Source organism: Chlorocebus sabaeus, chromosome X, assembly GCF_047675955.1.
Source record: "Chlorocebus sabaeus isolate Y175 chromosome X, mChlSab1.0.hap1, whole genome shotgun sequence".
Classification (NCBI taxonomy): domain Eukaryota; kingdom Metazoa; phylum Chordata; class Mammalia; order Primates; family Cercopithecidae; genus Chlorocebus; species Chlorocebus sabaeus.
Genome location: NC_132933.1, coordinates 112,097,942 through 112,112,451, shown reverse-complemented (window position 1 = coordinate 112,112,451; position 14,510 = coordinate 112,097,942). Strand labels below are relative to the sequence as shown.

The 14,510-nt window shown below is 41.3% G+C and overlaps 1 protein-coding gene across 4 annotated transcripts in view; it reads right to left on the bottom strand.

The window, feature by feature from the left end:
- Positions 1 to 11,730, bottom strand: part of MED14 (mediator complex subunit 14) — an 87,859-nt gene extending 76,129 nt beyond the window's left edge. For 2 of the 4 annotated variants that reach the window (XM_037992897.2, XM_073013793.1), the window contains exons 1-3: positions 11,490 to 11,575; positions 4,949 to 4,975; positions 2,041 to 2,146 (exon numbers count right to left, since the gene is read on the bottom strand). Coding sequence is in view for 2 of the 4 variants with exons in the window: in XM_037992896.2 (XP_037848824.1) it covers positions 2,041 to 2,146; positions 4,949 to 4,975; positions 11,354 to 11,670 (450 nt within the window). In the remaining 2 variants the exon portion in view is untranslated. Of the gene's footprint in view, positions 1 to 2,040; positions 2,147 to 4,948; positions 4,976 to 10,829; positions 11,175 to 11,353 lie in introns of those variants that run through there. The other 2 variants (XM_037992896.2, XM_007991428.3) reach the window with 2 other exon arrangements.
- Positions 11,731 to 14,510: the final 2,780 nt, after the last annotated feature.

Here is a 14,510-nt window from a genome sequence, read left to right as displayed (position 1 = left end):
GTAAGCAACTACATGCCAATAAATCGGAAAATCTAGAGGAAATAGATAAATTCCTAGACACATACAACTTGTGAAGATTGAACCATGAAGAAATTCAAAACCCAAACAGACTAATAACAAGTAACAAGATTGAAGCTATAATTCATTATATTAATTATAATTTGTCTCCCAGCAAAGAAAAGCCCAGGACCTTATGGCTTCACTACTGAATTCTACCAAACATTTAAAGACGAACTAATAACAATCCTACTTAAACTATTCCAAAAAATAGTGGAAGAGGGAAAACTTCCAAACTCATTCTACAAGGCCAGTATTACCCTAATACCAAAACCAGACAAAGACAAATCAAAAAAAGAAAATTACAGACCAATATATCTGATGAATGTTGATACAAAAATCCTCTCAACAAAATACTAGCAAACCAAATTCAACAAAACATTAAAAAGATCGTTCGTCATGACCAAGTGGGATTTATCCCTGGGATGCAAGGATGGTTCAAAATATACAAATCAATCAATGTGATATATCATATCTATAGAATGAAAAATAAAAACCATGTGATCATTTCAACTGATGCTGAAAACACATGTAATAGCATTCAACATCCCTTCATGATAAAAACCCTCAAAAAACTGGGTATAGAAGGAACATACCTCAACATAATAAAAGTCATATTTGACAGACCCACAGCTAATTATCATGCTGAATGGAGAAAAACTGAAAGCCCTTCCTCTCAGACCTGGAACACGACAAGGATGCCCATTTTCACCACTATTATTCAACACAGTACTGGAACTCCTAGCTAGAGCAATCAGACAAAAGAAAGAAAGAAAGGGCATCCAAATTGGAAAGGAAGAAGTCAAATTATCCTTGTTTGCAGATGATATGATCTTATATTTGGAAAAACCTAAAGACCCCACCAAAATCTATTAGAACTGATAAATTCAGTGAAGTTGCAGAATACAAAATCAACATACAAAATATCAGTAATATTTCTATATGCCAACAGTGAACAATCTGAAAAAAAAATCAAGTTTTTATTCCTTAACGCTTCTTGAACATAGCATAAAACTTTATTTCTGGTAGATTTTAGCATCTTTGGTACACTGCACTGCATGTCACTTTGCATTCCAAAGAGTGATTCAATAGTCAAAAGACCATGAGGTTCTCAAATGCAGGGACTATTCCTTATTGAAGATTCCATCCTCTGTCCCCTATACCCTGTGCTTATTAGAGGTTTGGAGAATTAGTAGATAAACAAACAGAAAAACGTTGTTATCAGCCTCTGCGACCTTGAAGAAGCCATATAACTTCTAGGAACCTTATCGTTTCATCATCTGTAAAACTGAGAAAAAAAATTACCAACTCTGCCATTCTCACAGGATTGTCAAGAATTAATAAGCAAAATGTAAGGGAGAACCTTGCAAATTCTAAGGAATCGTACAAATATAAACTAACAATTTTCCCCCTTTTGCCCCAGTCTCATATTTAAAGTCTCCTCATGTAATGATGTCTCCAGCTACCTCCTCTTCTTTCTGATCAGGTGTCCATAAACAAATACTAAGTTTCGCATGTTCTCACTCATAGGTGGGAACTGAACAATGAGATCACTTGGACTCGGGAAGGGGAACATCACACACCGGGGCCTATCATGGGGAGGGGGGCGGGGGGAGGGGGGAGGGATTGCATTGGGAGTTATACCTGATGTAAATGATGAGTTGATGGGTGCTGACGAGTTGATGGGTGCAGCACACCAATATGGCACAAGTATACATATGTAACAAACCTGCACGTTATGCACATGTACCCTAGAACTTAAAGTATAATAATAATAAAAAAAAATAAATAAAAAATAAATAAATAAATAAAAAATAAATTAAAAAAACAAAAAAATACTAAGTTTCTGCAGAAATATACATTATCATTCAGAAATATGATTATTCACGTCACTCAAATCGGCAAGGATAGTTAAAGCTAAAATGTCTATCATAACATCCAAAAAGTTATTTTATACAAAGTAAAATAAAAAGTTTAACTCACCGCACATTTTTCCACTTTGCCAGCATTATTAGCCCATTTCACTAAAGCTAATAATCGAACGAAGAGTTGGCGTGTCCGGCTAGCAAACTGCACTATTTCTATTTTCCTATAAAATAAAACAACTCTTAAAGAACCAACATATTAGAAAAAGTATTTCACAATTTATTTCAGCTGAGCAAAAAAATAAATAAATATATAAATAAATCAGCCTTTGCTTAAAACCACTACAAAATGAGCCACCTAAAGTATTTATCTAAATATGAACTATTGTCACATTTTGTATACTATCTGCATATGCTTTTTCACCTCAGAGCAATAAACCAAATAGAATGTTTTAGCAATAAGTCACATTTTTAAATTGATTTCATATTGTAATAAAAGTTGTTTACAAAAATATGCTAAATTCAGTATATGGCAGTAGAAGTAAACTGGTTCACAGAAGGGATTAAATGAAGAGTTATGAATTATCAACTCATAACTGAAATTAGGAGTAATTTAATTAGTAAGTAATTAGTAACCCTTTTGGTAAGTGAAAGGAATTGAAACTGATCATTACCAAAGCCTGAAACTGTATTCATTCTACAAAAGGGCACCATTTCCCATCCTGCACTAGCATGAAAGATTGAATAATCAGGCCGGGCACGGTGGCTCAAACCTGTAATCCCAGCACTTTGGGAGGCTGAGACAGGCGGATCACGAGGTCAGGAGATCGAGACCATCCTGGCTAACACGGTGAAACCCCGTCTCTACTAAAAACTACAAAAAAACTAGCCGGGCAAGGTGGCGGGCGCCTGCAGTCCCAGCTACTCGGGAGGCTGAGGCAGGAGAATGGCGTAAACCTGGGAGGCAGAGCTTGCAGTGAGCTGAGCTGAGATCCGGCCACTACACTCCAGCCTGGGCGACAGAGCGAGACTCCATCTCAAAAAAAAAAAAAAAATTGAATAATTAAAGAACTTAACTACGTAACTCTTTACCAAACTAATTTCAGTGACAAGCTTGGATACATTAAAAAATATCCAAGCAAAGCTAAAGAAATTACTTTGAGTACTAAAAATAAAAGGTCTGTCCATATCTAGTTTTATCCTATACTCACTATTATTCCTTTTCCCCCAATACTCATTAGTACTTTTATCTCATCCTAAAGCCCCAAAAGCTTTACTAACGTCAATCAATGTGTTAGCTAGATCTCTCAACTTCATAGCAGCTATAAAACTGATAATCATATCTTTCATGGTCTAAGACACTGAAAAAAATATTCAACAAGCCAGGACTGATGACAGGACCCAGCAGGACACCAACCTCCCTCCAAGTAGGCTCTGACCTATTAATCTTAGTACAGCTGTTCAATGACCTACAGATCCAATCCACATCTCTACATCTTGCCAATACCACCACCATAACGCAATGCACCAAAGTAAAAGTTCTTGCTGAAGTACAATCCTGACTGAAGGCTAGAGGCTAGCTCCTACTGAGAGCACACACAGCCCACAAGCACCCTAAAAGGCTCTCTTGAAGATAGGCCAGCAATGATTAGTGGTACTATAAAGAGAAGAATCAAGGGCATAATTATAACTCTTTGCCAGTGTCTATGAAGGATCATGAGACAAGACTGAGACACAGCAGAAATGTTAAACACACATTAAGATCCAGCAGATCTCAGGGCTGGGAACCTCAGTACCTTCACTCTAACTCAGCAATGGCTTATAGAGGATGCAATGTTTCTGCTCCTCTCACAGAGCAAACACACTTGTCTATTATTAATTCGGTTTCCCAAATGCAGTCCTCTACTAGAACGGAGATGTCCCCTTTGTAAACTACAGTAACATGGTTTTCTGACACCATGTCATCTCAAGTGATAGGGAACATGAGTTTTCCAAAGGCCCAGTTTCCCTTCATACCCCACAGGAGACAGAACAAATCCTTGACTTAACGTTTTCCCCCTTTAATACTGACCAGCCAAACCATAACACAGGTTGCCTTAATTGTCTCTTTTACTTCTACCTTTTTGATCTCTAAGTCGATCAAAAAGTTAAGCTGGGGTTGGCAATGGAGTGTTGCCACTAAGAAATGCTAAAAAGTTGCCAAGTGATTTGGTATTAAAAAAAAAAAAAAAATCAGCCAAGGAGCATAAGTAGTGCCAAAGATATGGTCAAGTACCGTATACTGTAGTTACAATTTAAATCTCCATCAAATGATTTTTTTGAAACTTTAATTTAGCTTGTTCCTTTAGCCTCTGGAAACATTTTAGCCTTAAGTTAAATCTTAAGCTCCAAGCTCCAACTGAACCAAAATGTTAACTATGTAACAGTAGGAGCAGCAGGCAAATGTCAATTCTCTAAAGATACTTAATAGCATCATTGTTGCAAGTGATAAATTAGCAGCCAACTTTGTGGTTTTTTTTTTTTTTTTTTTGAGACAAAGTTTCACTCTGTCGCCCAGGCTACAGTGCAGTGGCCTGATCTCGGCTCACTGCAACCTCTGCCTCCTGGGTTCAAACAATTCTTCTGCCTCAACCTTCTGAGTAGCTGGGACTACAGGCACATGCCACCATGCCTGTGGCAGTCAACTTTCTAAAGCCAGTCTGCTGCTCCTCAGCGTCTTCCTTTACAGACTATACCTTCTACATCTTAATATCACCCTTAGGGACTTGACCAGGTCAGTCACTCAATAAAGGTTTGTAGAATAGAAGATGTAGAACTGGTCTCACACCAACTATTGTTAAGGGTTAGGAAATTATATTTCCCAGGACTCCCTAAACCCATGGTGTGAAAAATCATTCTAGACTCTTTGGGCCTAGGTTTCCAATCCACAGCCCTACACCACCCATACCCACACACCAACACTCATAGATTGATCAATAAAGAGACTTTAAGGGTTTGTTTGTTCGTTTGTTTGTTTTCATACTCACCTTTCCACATCAGATTTCCTTGGCAGTCTAAGACAAAACAAAAAACAAAAAACAAAAAACAAATTGATTAAATACATGTATACCTTCATTCTAATGTGATAATAGTCTTTACTTTGACTCTATTAAACACATTAATGTTTCAGAAAAACTGGGTAAACAGCTACTACAGGGTCATGTGGCTACCTATGCTTTTTTAGATTTATGAGTTTCCAGCAGCATGGTTGTAAGGCAAAAACCAACCAAAGAACATTTCTCTCCATTCAAAATATTTCAAAACGTATTGCATGAACCTCAAACATTTAAAAAGCCCAAGTCCCACATTAGCACACTATATCATAGGGTAACAGAGAAAAGATTATTTTAAAACCAAAATGGTCACAGATGCAGAACTTACTACTTTGTTGCCAGCCTCCCTGTATCCAATGGATACCTGTTTCCAAGCAATAATCCCTCCATGTTGTGTTATGGTGGACAAAACTGGAAGCTAAGCATACAAAAGGGCCAGTGTATGTCAAGGGTTTTACAGTAATTATGTTGCATGGTGGTTAAATGAAAAATGTTTTATTGTTTTTAAACAGCTCCAATAGGATTTTTAAATTTCTTTTTGCTAGTCCTCCAATATTGATAGCCAGCAACCAATGTCAACTTCTTCCCAGATAAGTTATACCATTAAACATTCACATCCACTGATGTCTAGAAAGATCCTTAATGCCTCCTGAATTGCCACATTCTGTTAACCTCTATCCCACAGTCCAAGATTCAATGGCCTAAACAACTCTCATGCCTCTTTCACAGCTAATCAGTTCTTGAAGTATACACACCCAGCCATTTAGATTGTCTCCCACCCATGTGCCACAGGAACAGAAAAACTAAAACTACTTCCAGAGGTTCAAAGTACAAGGAGGAGAAAATATTAAAATGAGCTCTGGCTTATAGTTACCTGCTATTCTTAGGGTAGACAGTGAGATGGAAGTTAAAGTTATGGTCAGAATGATAAAGAGAGCTAGGTGGGATGAAGACCAGAGGGATGAAGCAGAAATTAAGGTCCTGTTAGAAGACTGCAAATAAAGGCAGCTACTGGCAAGTTCCTCTACATGCCAAACCTCCTGAGAACACTCCTTGAGAATCCACAGCCCTTACCCTGTCTTCACCTCAAGGGAGGGGGAGAATGAGAACGATGGGTATCTATAAGGGGAGAAGGGGAGTAGAGCCTCTGGGGGTAGAAAGAATAGCAATCATTGTTCCCACTCCTCCTACCTGCCTCAGAGACCCTAAAAGGACCATCTCATGTCAGAGGCAGCATCAGTTCAGGGACAAAAGACGGGCTTTGCTGCCTGCCTCCCCTTTCCCCTATTCCTCCTAATCTATTTGAAATTCTATAATCTATAAGAAAGTTACCACATAGGGTAAAAGCTCTAAAATGCAAATGTTGGGAAGTAAGGCATAGAAACTTATTTACACCAAAGCACAATAAGACAAGATGACATGACTGAGATCCTGGCATTTTCTGATTTTAATTAAAAGAAGTTAAAAAAAAAGGGGGGGGAGGGGCAGGTACATGGCTCATACCTGTAATCCCAGCGCTTTGGGAGGCTTGGCGGGGGGTGGGGGTTGGGCTGCAGATCACTTGAGTTCGGGAGTTCGGGACCAGCCTAAGCAACACAGCAACCCCAGCTCTACAAATAATACATATTAGCCAAGTGTGGTGGCAAGTAGTCCAGCTACTTGGAAGGCTGAAGTGGGAGAATCACCTGAGCCCTGGAAGTTCAGGCTGCAGTGAGCCATGATTGTGCCACTGCATTCCAGCCTGGGTGACAGAGCAAGACCCTATCTCAAAAAATAATAAAGGGTAGAACCTAGGTCTCTAAAAAGTCAAGGCAGAGAGTAAACTCTAGGATGAGAGTGTGTATGTTGAGGGGGAAGGGAGGTGGATAAGCAGAAAAACCCAGAAATCTGAGACCAAAACAAAACCACCTAAGTTGCCAAGGTTGTCCTTTTTACCTTCGATAGTTCACACACAAGCATCACTTGTTACTGAAATAAGTAACTGTTTCCCTAAAGACTCATAAAGTATAGCTAGAACACGGGCTCTACATTAACATATTAATCCTGACAGTTTTTAGGGAAAATATACTATTTAGGAACTTCCATGGTAAGTTTCCAAACTAATTTTATTAATAATTACCACAATCAAAAGTGAAAAAAGTTTTTTAGTATACCTGTGTATCAAGAGCAAAAATAACTTTTCCTATTAAATTTCCCATGATTTACAATTCTTTTTGAACAATATTTTTATTGATGCATTAAAGATGTATGGTTTCACAGTACATATAATTTCATACATTTATATAATTTGTAAAGATCAAATCAGTGTACTTGTGATATCCATCACCTTAAATATTTTTCTTTATGCTGGAAACATCTGAATTATTCTCTTCTAGCTATTTTGAAGTGTACAACAGATTCTTGCAAACTAGTCACCCTACTGATTTATCAAACACTAGTTATTTCTTCTATCAAACCATATATTGATGACAATTCTAAACATTCATGTATTAAATCAATAAATACTTAGTTAAGCCCTGTGTGCCAGGCATTGTTCTAGGCCCCAGGGAAAGTCACAAATAAATCAAAATCTCTGTCCTTATGGGGTGGGAACAAACAACAAGCTAATAATGTCAGGTGGCAATAAGTGCTGTAAAGAAAAATAGAGCAGCAAGAAAGGATAGACTGAAGGGGCAGAGTACTATTTTATAGGTGGTCAGAGAAAATCTTTCTGATAAATTGTATGTAAACAAGGACCTAAAGGACTAATGAGAAAGCAATCCACACAGATTTCTAGGGAAAAAGCAAGGGCTTGAAGATGGCACCGTGCTAGGCACTAACAAGAAACATCAAGAAGGTTTGGAGGCTGGGCGCGATGGCTCACACCTGTAATCCCAGCATTTTGGGAGGCCAAGGAGATTAGATTACCTGAAGTTGGGAGTTTGTGACCAGACTGGTCAACATGGTGAAATCCCATCTCTACTAAAAATACAAAAATTAACCAGGTGTGGTGGTGCATGCCTGCAATCGCAGCTACTCAGGAGGCTGAGGCACAAGAATCACTGGAACCCGGGAGGCGGAGGCTGCAGCAAGCCGAGATCACACCACTGCACTCCAGCCTGGGCAACACAGTGAGACTCTGTTTCAAAAAAAAAAAAAATCTGGGAGGCAGAGGTGGGAGGATTGCTTAAAGCCCAGGAGTTCAAGATCAGCCTGGGCAACATAGTGAGACTCTTGTCTCTATCAAAAATAAAAAAATTAGCTGGGTGTGGTGGCACATGCCTGTAGTTCCAGCTATTTGGGAGGCTGAGGCAGGAGGAGCAGTTGAGCCCAGGTCAAGAGGCTGCAGTGAGCATGACTGTGCCACTGCACTCCAGCCTGGGCAACAGAGCAAGACCCTGTCTTAAAAAAGAAACATCAGGAAGGGTAATGTGGTCAGAACAGGATAAGCAAAGAGGAGAGTTTCAGGACATGCAGTTAAAGAGGTAAGGGACAAACCAAAAGTGGTAAAGAGGTTGGAGACAAAAAAAAAAAAGAGGTAAGGAAAAGAGAAGGCACATCATGTAAGGCCTTAAAGGTAAGATGACCACATGTTCTGATTTTCTGGTTTGCCCAAGACAGTCCTGGTTTATGCCTCTTGTTCTGACATTATCATCAGCCCCACTATGCTCAAAAGTGTCCCGGTTTGGACCATAAATTTTATGATCACTATACAGGTGATTATCAACACTTTTTTTTTTTTTTTTTTTTTTTGAGAAAGGATCTCACTGTCACCCAGGCTGGAGTGCAGTGATGCGATCATGCTCACTGCAGCCTCAACCTCCTGGGCTCAAGCGAACCTCCTGGGCCCAAGCAATCCTCCCACCTCCGCCTCCCAAGTAGCTAGAACTACAGACTTGGGCCACCACACCCAGTTAATTTTCTATTTTTGGTAGAGACAAGAGTCTTGAACTCCTGGGCTCAAGTGATACCGCCTCAGCCTCCCAAAGTGCTGGGATTACAGGTATGAGCCACCACACCTGGCAATTATCAAAACTTTTTAATCTCAGTGAGATGGGGAACCATCGAAGGGTTCTGAGCAGAGAAATTTTAAAAGAATCATTCTGGCTATTTTGTGGAGAAGAAACTATAGAAGGGGCAAGGGAACTACAGAGATACCAGTGAGCTAACTACTGCAGTACACAGGTGAAGGATTAGGTGGCTTGGACCAACACTTGGTGGAAGCGTTGAGAAATGGTCAGACTCTGAAGACAAAGATAACAGGACTTGCTGATGTATGTAGGATGTGAAGAAAGAGGAGCTAGGAGTTACTCCAAAATTTTTGGCCTGAGCAACAACAGGAAGAATGGAGATACTATTTAGTGAGATAGCAAAGAAGGTTTTGCAGGAGGGAGGACAGTGGAATCAGTAGTTTGGTCCTGGAGTTGCTATGTTGAAACGCCTATCAAGATACTGAAATGTAGGCATCTGGATATAGAGTCTGGAGTTCATCAGAGAGGTCTGTGCTGGAGATACAAATATGGGAATCATCACATAAAGGGTGTGGGACTATAACTACATACTTATTCTACAGCAACAAAACAGATGTTCCTCTCTTCATACACCAACTCCTAAAATAGTAAAAAGACAAAAAACCACAATTCAAGGAATTTCTACAAATCCCCTATGGAAAAGCAAACTACACCACCGATAGCATCAGTTTTCAACATTTTTTTTCCATAGCTCTATATAGGACAGTGACCTTCACATACATTAAACTTTCTCATGGATATTCTTGGATTTTTATGAAATCCAACAATAAATGGTGCAGAGAGGTATGTCATTACAATAGTCCCTAATCCTGACAGCTATTTAAATTTCTCATTAGCCATGGGCAGGCTTCTTTAACTCTACTTTTTTCTGTCCCATTCAAAAAAGTACAGTACATCAAAACTGAGAATGACGTTTTACAGGAGTAAGTGTAGCCTATTCTTTCAGCCATCTGCAAACAAGTATCTTATCAATCTCTAAAACGAATTACTGTAACGCTTTACAGCCTAATATCTGCATACTAATGTATCTCAACTGATAACCCTGATCTGAAGTCTTGCAATAGACAAAAAATAAAATTCTGATTAACTTTTTCTGAACCTGGGTTATAAGATGTACAACTGAGTCCCAAAATGTTACGGTGCCTTTTCTTCACACACTGAAATTCATTAGTATATTCTGATCCTATTCTGAAGGGATTAACAACTTAATCATGCCCCAAGGCATTTCATGGGTAACTAGGTGATTTATAAACCCCCTTCATACTCCAAGAAATAACAGGCTACATACAAAAAAAATTTTACTCACACTAACTTCATTAAGACCTCAAACACTCAAAAGTTCCAGAAAAAAGTACTTCGAATTCAAATTTGTATTTTATACACAACGCATGTAGCTCCTCCATTAACTTAGAAGCAGTAACAGCTTACATTTAAAACGTATCGTCAAGAGGCTGTAATACAAATTTCCCGTCTATGGAGTTTTTTCTGAAAGCTCGAATATTATGTATTCCAGCCAAGAAATCAAGAGAGTTCTGTTGGGAACTCGGACAAAAATTTCATACAATTTTCAGTGGATGGAAGTGTAACAACACGCAAAATTAACAAGTCTCGGTTGCATCGTTGCCAGGAAGACCCCAGATACAAAGCTTCTCCACCTCCGCTGAACCCCAGGAGTTCAAAAATTCTAGACTAAGCAGTCCAGCGGAGAACACAGCAGCCTCTCGGGGAGAGGGAGGTGCAAACGTCTCAGCCGGTTGGGCGGGAAGGGGGGGCTGGGGAACAGGCAGGGGTTTCGGGGCACTTACAGGTCCGTCAACACCATAAGCTCCGAGTAGGCCCGGTGCAGCAGAAATTCAATGAGGGTGCTCAGCCGGTAGCCCGGGCTAGCCGCAGCTGCAGCGGCCGCCGCCACGGCGGCTCCCGGGGGAGGAGGGGCTGGGGCTGACGGGGGTCCGCCGCTGCCCCCGCCGCCGCCTCCGGGCGGGACCAGCTGGTGGTTCTCCAGCTGCACTGGGGCCATGGCGGCGCAGGACCGGGCTTGGCGCAACGGCACACGATGCGGTCCTCGAGCCTCCCGGGCGCTCGGTCACCGCGCCGAAACGGGAGCGGGCAGAGTCGCCACCGCCTACCGCCGGGCAGCCTCAGAACAGGAAGCCGTGCGCCGACCGCGGAAGCCCGCCCCCATGTAGCGAGAAGTCCGCCGACCCCAGGGACGGGAGCGAGGGGCGGGGGGAGGCGGGGATCGGGGGGAAGCAGGGCGGCCCCGCAGAGGGGAAGCTGCGCCTCCGCAAACGCTCAGAAGCAGCTTCGCCAGACAGCCGCAACGTACATGTTGACTGCCCGAGGCGGAAGTCGATCGGCAGAGCGGAAGGGGGACCTGCAGAGGACCTTCCGACAGGTCTGTGTCTGTTCTCTCAGCTGTCTAGCACGGCAGCGCTGGGGGGCGCGTGGGAGTGAGGCGGTACCTGTGCTCGCGCGGGAGAGCGGAAAAGGGAGCCGCGCGCCGCCGGAAACCAGGGTTAGGGCTGAGTCGGAGTCGTCAGCGGGAACGTCAGCAGTTGCCCCGCCTTTACCCTTGCCGCTCTCCCTCCCGCCTCCGCCCCCTGGTGTTGTAAAGGCGACAGTTTGCCCAGAGAAATCCACCATCGCTCCGTAAGTGGGGCACAAACACAGCCGAGGAAGGCCTCCTCTAAATGTTCGTGAATTCTGGTTCTGGAATCGCGAAGAAATGGTAGCGGCCGCGTGCTTGTGATTCTCAGGCCTTTGCTCCTCCCATACACGTCCACGGCGCGTTACGTGGGAGAACGTTTTCGCCCTTTTTTTTTTTTTCCAAACTGTGGGAAAAGGTGCTAGAAAATATGATTGCGGGTAGGGACAGGGCCGCTGGCAGAATAACTCAACTTTAATAGAGTCGGGTGTATGCTGAGGGCGTCACCGTCCCCCAAATCCTGTCAGTCCCACACAAGAACGGCCCTTAAATCTCCTGCCACGGGCTCTCATATAGTTTTTGTCCTTGCTCTCGCAGTCACCGCTCTATTCTGAAGGGCTTTTCAGTTCATCCATGCCTACCACCGTCCCCCTATCAAAGTCCACGTTTAATTTTTTGCACCTGCTTTAAAACAGCGATTCTCAACCTCGGCTGCACTTTGGAATTATCTGAGTTTTGTTTGTTTGTTTGTTTGTTTGTTTGTTTAAATACTTAGGTCTATGGGTTCCACCCCTATAGATTCAGATTTAATTGGTCTGGCGTGAGATCTGGGCTTGGGGATTTTTTGAACTTTCCCAAGGAGATTCTAGTATGCAGCTAACGTAGAGATTCACCATTAGAAGCATTCGTTGCTGCGACCCCTTTCAAACATCTTTTTGCAGTTTCATCTCCTCTTAGGTGTAAGGGATGTTCATGATGTTCCCTAAGGTTAGAATACTCCTGCTGTCATCACTTGAGTAATTCTTTATCATTGTTGAAAGCGGCTCATCTGCTTCTGAAGGTGTAACCTCACTTGTTCCCTCCCTTTGTGGTCCTAAAGCACATTGGAAAAGAATATCATTGTGCTAGATATTAAAATGCATTGGGATTATACCCCCTACAGACACAGTTGCTGGAAGGCAGCTACCTCATTTTTAAATGTTATTTTTATTTTTAATGGTTGATAGTATATACTTATGGCATACAATGTGATGTTTTGAAACATGTAACCATTGTGGAATGAGCAAATCAGGCTATTAACATATCTATCAAATGATATACATACTTACTTCTTTTGGTGAGAACATTTAAAATCCACTTTTAGCAATTTAGGAAGATACAAAAAGTTATTGTTAATTGTAGTCACATTGCTGTGCAATAGATCACCAGAACTTATTCCTCCTGTCTAACTGAAACTTTGTACCCTTTGACTAATATTACCCCTTTCCCCATCCACTGCCCTACCCAGCCTCTGGTGGTAACCACCATTCTGCTCTCTACTTGTCTACTTCTTTTTTTTGGGGGGGGGGGGACGGAGTCTTGCTCTGTCGCCCAAGCTGGAGTGCAGTGGCGCGATCTTGGCTCACTGCAACCTTGCCTCCCGGGTTCAAGCGATTCTCCTGCCTCAGCCTCCTGAGTAGCTGGGATTACAGGCGCGTGCCACCACGCCCAGCTAATTTTTTTTTTTTTTTTTTTGTATTTTTAGTAGAGATGGCCATGTTGGCCAGGCTGGTCTCAAACTCCTGACCTCAGGTGATCCACCCACGTTGGCCTCCCAAAGTGCTGGGATTACAGGCGTGAGCCACCATGCCCGGCCTGAATTTAATTCTTTTTTAAGGCTGAATAGTATTCTGTTGTGTATTTATACCACATTTTTTAATTCATTCATTGGTTGATGGATACTTTGATGCCGCATCTTAGCTATTATGAATAATGGTGCAGTGAACATGGGAGTGCAGACATCTCTTCAACATGCTGATTTCAGTTCCTTTGGATATATACCCAGAAGTGAGATTGCTGCATCCTGTAGTAATTCTATTTTTAGTTTCTTAAGGAACCTCCATACTGTTTTCCAAAATGGGTGTACTACAAATTTACATTTACATCAAATAGTGTACAAGGGTTCCCTTTTCTCCACACCTTCACCAACACTTGTTATCTTTCATCTTTTTGATTATAGACATTCTAACAAAATTTGTTTGCTCCCTACACAAATTAATTGTGTGGTTTTAATTTGCATAGAGAGACAGGCAAAGGCTACTCTGCTAATGGCTTTAGAGGCCACAGTAAGAAGTTTGGGTTTTATTCTAAATGCAAAGTCATTACAATATTCTCATTTTTTTCTAGGTTGGTCAGACCATGCCCATGGTTCCTCCTCGACTTGACTATGAATGCCGCATCTGTTGAATGAATGCAGTTTCTGCTGTTGCTTTCCATTTTGGATAGAAGTGATTGCAAATCTTATCAAAATAATGAAAAAAAAAACACTTTTCAATTCCTTTTCAACCCTTTTGAGTCTGAGGGGCAGCTGTACATTAAATGAAACCATATGTATCATAATTTCATTTTTCCATCAAAAAGGCTTTAAAGGAAATTCCCCTTTTTCTCCATGTTTTGCAATCTTTTTTGTTCCTTTTGTTAAAATCAGATTAATCTCATGAAACATCTGAGGCATTTCAGTCAATTTAAGACCTGAGAAAATATCATGCTGCTAGTTCTGAAACGATCTGAAGTGTGAATCATGTGATCACCAAATAGAGGAACAACTGAAAAATGTGAATGAAAGAAGTATGTACCTATACTATAGTGTCAAATATTTTACTGTAAGCTTTAAAATGATAAATTGGAAACTTTCCAAAAGTGCTTTAAATATGGGTCATTTCTTTAGTAACTCAGCCAAACATGCTAACATTTTCGTTCTTTCCCCATTAATTTATTCTACTAGCCCTTCCTATGTTTGCCAAGTGGCTATATTACTGGAATCAGCCCAATTGTCCCATAGAACCGATGTTTACAGTCT